This window comes from Rana temporaria, chromosome 9 (genome assembly GCF_905171775.1).
Source record: "Rana temporaria chromosome 9, aRanTem1.1, whole genome shotgun sequence".
NCBI classification, from domain to species: domain Eukaryota; kingdom Metazoa; phylum Chordata; class Amphibia; order Anura; family Ranidae; genus Rana; species Rana temporaria.
Genome location: NC_053497.1, coordinates 98,768,363 through 98,779,233, shown reverse-complemented (window position 1 = coordinate 98,779,233; position 10,871 = coordinate 98,768,363). Strand labels below are relative to the sequence as shown.

At 42.3% G+C, this 10,871-nt stretch overlaps 1 protein-coding gene across 1 annotated transcript; it reads left to right on the top strand.

The window, feature by feature from the left end:
- Positions 1-795: 795 nt before the first annotated feature.
- Positions 796-4,405, top strand: LOC120913764 (protein shisa-1-like). The gene is made up of 2 exons (XM_040323956.1): positions 796-1,153; positions 2,774-4,405. Exons 1-2 carry the CDS (start codon positions 871-873, stop codon positions 3,301-3,303), a joined length of 813 nt encoding a protein of 270 aa, XP_040179890.1. The 5' UTR covers positions 796-870; the 3' UTR covers positions 3,304-4,405.
- Positions 4,406-10,871: the final 6,466 nt, after the last annotated feature.

The window sequence follows — 10,871 nt, the reverse complement described above, 5'->3', positions numbered from 1 at the left end:
CAAGTTATGTAGGACATGTTGTGAATTACATGCTATGTGGAGGATGTGTTATGTAGGACATGCTGTGTGTAGGACATGTTATGTAGGACATGCTGTGTGTAGGACATGTTATGTGGAGGACATGCTACTATGTGGAGGATATGCTATGTATATATCATGCCATGTATATGTCATGCTATGTGGAGGACATGCCATGTATATGTCATGTTATGTGTAGAAGAACATGCTATGTGTAGAGGAACGTGCTATGTACATGTAATTTTATGTGTAGAGGAACGTGCTATGTGTAGAAGAACATGCTATGTACATGTCATGTTATGTGTAGAAGAACATGCTATGTGTAGAAGAACATGCTATGTACATGTCATGTTATGTGTAGAAGAACATGCTATGTGTAGAAGAACATGCTATGTACATGTCATGTTATGTGTAGAAGAACATGCTATGTGTAGGACATGCTATGTACATGTCATGTGTAGAAGAACACGCTATATGTAGGACATGCTATGTACATGTTATGTGTAGAAGGACATGCTATGTGTAGGACATGCTATGTACATGTCATGTGTAGAAGAACATGCTATGTGTAGGACATGCTATGTACATGTCATGTGTAGAAGTACATGCTATGTGTAGGACATGCTGCAGACACCCACTCCTGGCCAGAGTCAACACCTCGGAATGGATTGCAGCCACTTGTTGATGTCATTATGGGATGGGGGGAGGGGTTCTCATTAGGTGATCAGACAGTCGCTGGAAGAAAGGACGGCTTTAATTTGAGTGGGGGGGAGGGGAGGAGGTCATTAGAGCAGCTGATAAAACTCATCACCTTCCCGGCCACCCTCATCATTGTCCGCTCCTCCGTCCACTATGTCCCCGCTGCTGGTGTTCGGTCTTCTCCTGGTGTCCTGTGCAGCTCAGGAGTTCGGAGAGTATTGCCATGGATGGAGGGATCACTATGGAGGTTGGCACCCCGGATTCCAGTGCCCGGAGCGCTATGACCCCCCCGAGGCCACCTACTGCTGCGGATCGTGTACTCTCCGCTACTGCTGTATGGCCGGTGAGTCCAGACTGGACCAGGGAATGTGTCCTAACGAGGAGCAGGACGAGGAACCCGGGGACAGAGCCCCAGCACTACCACTACCCGCCACAGGTATGTACCTACATATCCTCCCCGGAGGAGCCCAGGTCTCTGCTTCAGGTCTATGAGGCTCTGCTGGACTCCTTGGCTTCAGGCTTCACTTTTATTCAATAAAATAAAGTGTCCTAGATGAACAATCTGATTGGACCTTTCACCCTTGGGTTACTAAAAACCATATAATATATCGGGGCAAATAAACTAAACAACTTTCACTTGTATCCAATTGGGCAGGCCCAAGGGAAATTGATCATGTATGGCCAATCTAAGTGCCCTATGATACCATGGGGGATCTGCCAGGAAAGTCTGCGTTAGGATTTGGAGATTTTCCATGCCGGTATTTAGCAATCAGAGATGATGATTATTTGGGATGGATGAGTCTAGTCCCTATCCCAGGGGGGGGGGGGGATTTCCCAGCATGTTCTGAAAACCCCCCCCCCCCAAAAAAAAAATATATATATATATATATATATATATATATATATATATATATATATATATATATATATATATATATATATATATATATATATATATATATATATATATATATATATATATATATATATATATATATATATAATATTCTCCAATGTGAGCCCCATTTACATCTGCTTGTTTGGTGTGGGGTGTGTTTTTTTTTTTTTTTGTTTTTTTTGCATGCATAGGAAAACGCAAGTAAACGCTTTGTTTATTTGTGGGGCCAAAAGTGTGATTCTGACCTAAAGAAGCTTCATGCAACAGGCTACAAGGGTCCCAATGCTCAGGTGTAAGCAGGCTGACCAAGAATAATGAACATTTTCATTTTGAGTGGGGTTGACCAGTTTAGCAAGGACCAACTGAATTACAATCTATCTACAGGCAGAGTGTACAGATGTTGATCTCTCAATTGACTTCTGTACAACAAATTTTTGCTTGATCAGTGCCCTCTGCTAATGCCAGGGGTGCTGATGAATGTATTTTGATGTAGGGGACATCTACCTGCTGTCAGAATACCATAGCTCCACAGGAGGGATTGCCCCAAGGCAGGACTTTATACAAAAATCATAAATATAAAATGTATAACAAAAACAAATTATTTTGTTAATGTATCTTGGTAAGTAATATGTAGCCAGCCATTGTCTAGAAAATCCGAAACTCTTATATTTTTTTAAAAATTAAGTTTGGCGGCTCAAGCAAGCCACACGGTGCAATGACTGTTGGCATGTGTGCCCTCCAGAATGATGTGGTGTCATGCATTATAAGAATGTGACTATCATTTGGGAATGTAACCTACTTCTTTGTATAAGGGGGGGGGGCAAAACCTGAAGTGCCCTGGCCTACCAAGGTCTTAATCTGGATTCACCCATCCACGTGTGTGTGTGTGTGTGTGTGTGTGAGAATGGGAGAACACATTAATTTTCTTTCACTCAACCTGCTGGGTAAAGGAAATAAAATTGTGTATAGCCATCCTAATAGTCCTTTCACTGTACATCTATAATCCTGTATGATTAGTATTGGATGAGTATGGGACCTTTCTGGGGATCCTCTTGTCCATAGCGGGCTCATTATCATTCCTATTCGCACTATTTAGAAACCTGTTGTTTTTTTATTTTACGAAAAGGTTTTAATACTTGAATTTTTTTTTTCTTTTAGTGCCCATCTACCTCCCCTTCCTTCTGGTTGGCAGTATGTTTGTGACCTTTGTCATTGTGGGATCACTTGTGGGGGTATGCTGCTGCAGATGTCTGAAACCTGAGGAAGGGACACAAACTGGTGCTCCAGCCCAACAAAGCCGACTCCTGGACACAGACGCGTCTACTGACACATCAAGACATTCTAGTTCCAGCTCCACCTCTGTACCTCGTGGCTCCCTCGGCAACAATCCTCCAAATCACTGCTCTTTGGGTGCTGAAAATATGAATTTGTATATGAATATGTCCCAAGCTTTTCCCATCATGGCTTGTCCACCAAATGGTCAATTTATGCATCCTGGAAGTACGGTAACACCTTTCTTACAACCGCCATTCATCAATTATGCTATGACAGCAGATCATGCTATACTAATGACCCCAGCTGGTTACATTGATGCCCGGAACTGCTACCCACAGTCTTCCAATAACTACCTTCCACTGAACCAGCATATTGACCCACCAATGACCGATGAGGCAGCTGCTAAGTGCTGAGCCTATGGAGCACCTAGTCTCTGGTAGTAGACTGAATACTATATAGACAGTAGAATGTCTCTCTGTAATATCTCGGACTGTTTTATTTTTTTTTAATATGATCTACCCAGCAAGCCATTCTATTTGCCTTAATTTTTGGACTGTTTTCTCCATGGACAATGTCCTGAATGTCTGTGGTGGGAAGGGGTGGGGGGTTTATATGGTTTGGAACACGCTTGGCTGATGTCTGAACTAGACACTGACTTTTTCCCTTCGGGAGAATCGGCAATCGGAGTGACTGTTTACATTTTAAGCCAAGAGACCTCTTGGAATATTGACCAAAGGGCATCTAAAGAAACCACTAAAGCTTGAATGTAGACACTTGTAATTCTAGAAAACTTTTAGGTTCTAAAGCATATGTTGTGCAATTAAAGGTGGGTGGGGGGGTTTGTCCTTGGTGGGACTGACTTTCTAGAAAGGAGAAGCTGACCTGTTGCTACTTGGTTGACTTTTTTTGACGTGCTTAGATTTCACCTTCTAATGGTTGCATGGAGGTGCCAAAGTGAAGATGTGGCCCATAATTTATCTCCTCGCTGGTTCTTCTCTTGGACGGTGTCCAAAAACCAGTCGGTCTCTTTTTGTATTTTGTCTAACCAGCACTAGAGACCTGAAACGCATAGTTTCACCCAAGAAGGTGTTTACTCAAAACAGACTTCCAACCAAAAAGTATGCAATCTGGGCTCCTTCTCTTTACTGATGATGGACTTTTTAAACATTGACGCAATCAGCATAAGAATGAAATTTGTTGACAAGTTTCCCCAAACCTGGCAGGGGGTATTTAAATTTTAACAGTAGTGTTTGAGCTCCTCGTTAAAAAGAGTTGTGGAATAGGGGGTGGGTTTTAAACTGTGTATATACTTTTTATTTTTTTTAATTGCATGGGTGCTGTGCATCCAAGTTCTGAGCAGTAACATGGGAACCTTCATCTGAATGGTAGTGCAGCCATGCTGGATTTTTTTTTTTTTTTTTGTACTGATTTGCTTCTGGAAAAGGAGCGTGCTATTTAACTGTTTACAAATTTTTATTTCTTGCTGTCCAAAATAAACAAATTGTTGATATTTGCCCTGTGGATTGTGTATACATTATTTAATCCAGACTGATTTTGGGGCATTTTACAAAGAAAATGCACTCTCAGAAGGTAGTAATCAGACATGTGCATAAAAATGTATTTAGTATATATTTGTGGCATTTTTTACCGCGACAACGCGGCGTTTTTTACCGCGATTTTCGCTGGAGGGGTGATTACACATTGTGTAATATGGCTGAACACGCCTGGAAAAAAAAGGGTCAGGGACTTGTTTTGAGCTTTAGGCGTTTTGGCGTGGAGATGTGAACCATCTCCATAGCCAACAATGTTAAATCACCCCTCCAGCGTATTGCAGGCTGCAATAGCGGCGGGCATGAAAACGCCTAGGTGTGAATGGATGTGCAAAAGCAATAAGGATATGGACAGCCGCACTCCAGTAACTTGAAAAAAGACGTGCCCTTTATTGGGTACAGGAAAAAATGCACTACAGATATCAGCACACAATAAAAAATAACAGGTATACATATACACACAATATGTGTGTGTATATGTATACCTGTTATTTTTTATTTCATCTATAGCTATGATTAAGCATTGACACTCAATGCGAAACGCGTCAGCTGTTTATCCCACTGTGTGCTGATATCTGTAGTGCATTTTTTCCTGTACACAATAAAGGGCACGTCTTTTTTCAAGTTACTGGAGTGCGGCTGTCCATATCCTTATTGCTTTTGCACATCCTGTGCATTGCCAGCACCCATCTGCTTCTGAGTGGACATCAATTACCCTAGTGAGCTCACCTGGAGCGGCAGCTCTCTTACCTAGGTGTGAATGGAGCCTTAAGGTTGAATCAATTAAAGGCTTAAGGTGTCGGGATGTTCCAAGATTTGACGAATCGGCTAAACTGATCATCGCTGCGTTCGTACATTTCCGGTTGAATGCTCTGTCCACAAGCTATAGTAGAATTCTTATGTTTGACTAGTAGTAATTTATAATAATACTAGTCAAACAGAATTCTTCTATAGTCTATGACCATAAATGTCCGCTTGTGGCAATCGTATGTTTTTAGCTGCTTTGTCAAATCTTCATGTCGACTGGTATTTATACAAATTTTTGATCGTATCAAATGATGATACTTGTTTCCATTCATATCAAACGGTCTACCCCCAACAGAGAAAGGGAGTCACCGCTCAATGTAGAAGACAAATAATGAATCTTCACCGGATCTGAAGCCACAGGTGCTGGCAATGAATATCACAATACAAATGAAGGGAAAAGCCTGGCCAGCCGCACTCCAAAAGATGTCGCTTTTATTGTAAAAACAGGATCACAAAACGCATGCCACAGCAAATGGGATAAAAAGAAGTCCAAATTAGACTAAATTAATAAGTCCAAGAGGGTGGGGCTGATGTGAAGAACCAAATAAAACTCCTCGATCCAGTGTCAAATCTTATTAAGACATGCTTACCAGATAGTAAGATGATTGAGCAGGTGGCTATAGCCCAGCCCAGGCCCTTGGTCAGTGCAACAGCACTAACTTCTCCAACGATGACAGGTTCCAGCAGATGGAAAAGACACTCTACACCAGTGGTCTCCAAACTATGGCCCGGGGGCCGAATGTGGCCCTTTGCTTGTTCTTTTTCGGCCCTTGGGTTGAATTAATTTTTTTTCACTAACAACGAAGGGGCACAGTTCCTCCCAATGACACCAACAATGTGGCCCAATAATACCAATGAAGGGGGATCATTCCTTCCAATGATGGGGCACAGTTCCACCCAATGACACCAAAGATCAGGCACAATTCCTCCCAATGACACCAACAATAGGGCACAGCCCCCCCTAATGACCTCAACAATGGGGAATTATTGCTTTCACTGACACCAAAAATGAGGCATTGTTTACTCCAACTGATGCTGGGACAATTTCTACTCATGATGGCCACAGTCCGGCCCCCCTAAAGTCTGAAGGACAGTAAACTGGCCCTTTGTTTAGAAAGTTTGGAGACCTCTGCTCTACACCATAGGCAGATGGTTAACCCCAAAAACAAGAAAAAACATAACATAGCGTGATCCTGCCAAAAATGGTGACCCTCCTGACAGGATCAATGATATGGAATATAAAAGATTAGGTAATCACCCAGTGATGGTAAGAGAGCGCACAGGTGAGCCAACACCACACAAAGAGTCTCCTTACCAGACAACAAATATCAGCTAAAAGGAGGCGATGAAGAAAACTGCACCCAAATACACCACAGAGTAAACCGCCACCATATAAGATGTCACCTTGCAAGATATTTAGAGCTGTAGGCATGGATAATATACAGAGGCAGGATGTATTCAACCTCTGCTGTGGGCTGATGGATAGACACAGATTCCTCGCTGGTAGACCAAAACTTTGTGGGGCTCATACGTTAGGTAAATACCCAAAAAGGAATAAGGGACTAATAGTGTAATACCATCGGGATATTTAATATTATAAAAAAAAATTATACACTTGCATGCAAGGCGATAAAACCAGCATATGAAATAAAAAAGCCGGAATAAAAAAACAGGATCACAAAACGCATGCCACAGCAAATGGGATACAAGCTGACGTGTTTCACACTATAGTGGGAAACGCATCAGCTTGTATCCTGTTTGCAGTGTTTTGTGATCCTATTTTTACAATAAAAGCGACATCTTTTGGACTCCAGACTTTTCCCTTCATTTGCATGGTCTACCCCAACAGCATTATAATAATAGAGTTGGGCAGGTTCGATGGACACAATTCGCTATTGTCATCGTCATGTCAAATCTTCTATAGCGAACTGTTGTCGCGAAAATATATAATAGAAACAAAAATAAAACGTTTTTTGATTACAGATTCAGCACGTTTGTTATCGCTTTGTTAAAACGAATACAAAAATCCCTGAAAGTTGGATAAAAAATGCATTTGAACGATAATGAATTTGCATGTCTAGTAATCGGTGCCCTGATTTTGTTAGAGGGGGGGGGGAGCACACATGTCTTTGGGGGGGGTTGAAAATGTATACAGAAGTCCACTTTTAAAATGCAACATGTCTTTAAAGTAGAGTTCCACCCAAAAATGGAACTTCCACTTTTTGGGCTCCACATTGATTCCCTTACCGGGGATGGCGGACCTCCGCTTTTAATAGTTCTGATAGGAATTTCATTAGTTCTTGACCACTTTTTTTTTTTTAGGTGAAAATTAGATTGGTCAACCCAGGTGCTCTCAAATTAAAACCAGAGCCTACTTGTAGCCCCAAGGTTTACATGGGAGCAGCAGTCTTGTCCTGGGAGAACAATACAAATGGCTTGAGGTGCTAATGAACAGCTTTGCATGCTAAGGGATTTATGCACAAGCTAATAGAAACTATTGAATGAGTGTGTACTGCTTTCCAGGTACAATGGATGGTATTGTTGCAGAAACCTAAAGCTGTAGACATTTCAATTCTAGGCATAGCTTTGCATGCTGTACACAAATAAAATGCAAATTGCTCTCCCAATGGTACATTTACTAATTTGACACACAACTTTAACAAAAACTTAAAAAGTGGGACTGCAATAATATAATATATATATATATATATATATATATATATATATTTCCATCTATTAAATCCTCTCTCCTTGTTTTAACTTTGGATCATAAAACGCATATATATATACATATATATATTTTTTTCTGCCAGTAAATATCTTGTACAGCGCACTTCCTGGTTCTTGTCTGATAAAAAGCCTAGGCTTATGACATCATACACAGCTCTCTCCCTCCCATGAGAGTTTGTCAGGAAGGGAGGGGATGAGTCTCAAAAGGACCAATCTGAGCTGGTGGTTTGTGTCTGTGTAAATCCAGGAAGTGAACAGGCTTCAGCTGCCCAAAGTTAAAATGGATACAGCCAGACTCAGATGGGGGGGATTTCATTTCTGCAGCATAGAATCGCAGTATATATAAAATAATATGCAAAGTGGTTGGAGGGAAGCTGCAGAATGGCAGTTGTTTTTATTACAAATTATGTGAGCAGACTGCAGTTCCTCTTTAAGCATCCCATAGATTACTTGATTCTCTTTCCTTCCTCCAGAGATGGAAGGAAAGAAATACATACATACTATACAAGTGCATAGTACAGCAGGCACATATCAGGAATATGAAATGTTGGGCTTATATGTTCTTTAAAGGACATCTGTACTGGGCAGGGCTCGACAAATCCTGGTCGCCATGATGACTAGAAATAGCGTCCTGGCGAGTGGGATCTTGGCTGGGAAGGTGGACATGGGCAAAAAAAAAATGTTTGTTCCATAGGACAGCGCTCTGAGGACTAGGCCTGAAGCCGCGGCCTCGCCTAAAACATCCTGCCCAGGATGTTTTGGGTGAGGCTGCGGCTTCGGCCTAGTCCGCAAATCGCCGGTCTTAAGTTTTTAGACGGGGGCCGCAGAAAGTAACTATTCATAGGCAGGCGTGCAGCCAGGTGTCTGGCAGGGGGAGCCAGTCTATCTTCATACACAGATGGTGTAAGTGCGCTAAGGATCCAGCTGATGCGGAGGAGAGTTCGGTGTTCCTTGGAGAAGTGAAAAAGTTCTCTGTTGGGGATTGACTTCCATGCCCAGAGCCTGATGAACCATTCCTTGTGTGCTGAGCCCGTATGATCTCCATAATAGAGGTCCACCTGTTCTACCTTATTTTGATGGAAGCTGTAAAACTGAAGACTCATATCCCTGCTCACATGTGTGTTGATTGAATATCTGCAGTTTATTTGCTACATCGTTACATTCTTCTGGACAACCAAATCTGATAATTTTTTATATATATTTCTTTATATATATTTTGTTTGGACTGCCAAATTGTTACACCTGTTGAAAATATTTTTATATATTTGTTATATCTGTTTGGACTTGAATGACCACACACGTTCTTTTTTGCTCAGTGTTGCTCAGTGATGCTGTTTGCTCCTTTTCACCATATGTGTATATCTGTATATATGTGGATATGAGATCACATTCACCTCAATTAGTTTTTTTCATGCATTTTTTTTCATGCGATTTTCAGGTTGCGCATTATGTTTTACATTTTTCAAAGAAACAGTTTAGCCAAACTGCCCTTGCTAGTTATATAACACACATTTCAATAACTGCAGATGTGTACAATGGATTATGTGTGACCAGCAACTGACAATAGCCTGTTTATCTAGAGCACATGTGTCAAATACAAGGGCCGAATGTGGCCCCCCCAGGCCATTTCATGTGGCCCTTACACCCAGAGCTTTTTTTTGGCATGTGGCAGAACTCTGTTCCACCATTGTCAGTTGTAAACAAAGAAACCTTCTGTGCTTACAAGGACCGCTTTCCTCTCTGCATCTCTTACAGATCCCTGCCTGCCCTGCAATCATGGCAGGGACAAGGGAGATGCAGGTGCAGTGTCGGATTGGGCATCATGCTGGTAAGCTGCACTGAGCTCCATCTGTGTCCAGGTGCACAGATGCCAACCAATGATATCCCTGCGAGAGAAAGGAGGGGCCACTGACACTGCTGGAAGGTACTAGTGCCAGGCTGGGTAGGTGAGATGCGAGGAAGCTTTTGGGGGTGAGGGATATGTGTTCAGAAATAAGGGAGAGTGGTTCAGAGGTCGTAGCCAAAGAGGGGAGTAAGTGAGATGTGAACAGCCTGTGAAAGAAAGCTGAACCCTACATACTGTGGTTAGCACACCCCTAGACTCTGCACTCTGTGCATAAGGCACCTCTGACACTGCACTGTGTACACAGTGTGCTCCTCAACCCTACACTCTGCAATTAGCATAGTTGCCAACATTTTTTAAACATTTCCAGGGACACTTTGCAGCACAGCTATTAATTAATTACCACACTCACTTCCCTGAAGCTCCACCCACTCCGCATAATCTTCGCCTGGCGAAGATTATGCGTAGTGGGTGGAGCTTCGGGGAAGTGAGTGTGGTAATTAATTAATAGCTGTGCTGCAAAGTGTCCCTGGACAAATGTTGGCAACTATGAATTAGTATGCCCCTGAACCCTGCACTCTGAAATTAGTATACTCCGAAACCCTACACTTGGTATGTAGCGTACCCCTGAACTCTGCATTCTACAATTAGGCCACGCCCATCCATTAATGCACCTATTCTGAGTATAAAAGCCAGAGGCATGTGCACAGGGTATGCTGGGTGTGCCTGGGCACCCCATGTGCATTAGCAATATTGCTGTGAGCCAGCAGGAAGATGGAAAAGATCTCCCTCTTACCGGCTCTGCCATAATACACACTTCTTTTTTACTGTGCCAGTAGAGAGATCAATGTACCCGGGTCATATATATATATATATATATATATAGACACACACACACGTGGGTTTGAGCTTTAGGGTTCAAATCCTAATGCTATCGACTGTGCACTGCACACCTATGACAAAAGCCCTGGATAATTTTTTAAAGTCTTAGGCCCCGTACACACGTCCGAGGAACTCGACGTGCCAAACACATCGAGTTCCTCGTCGAGTT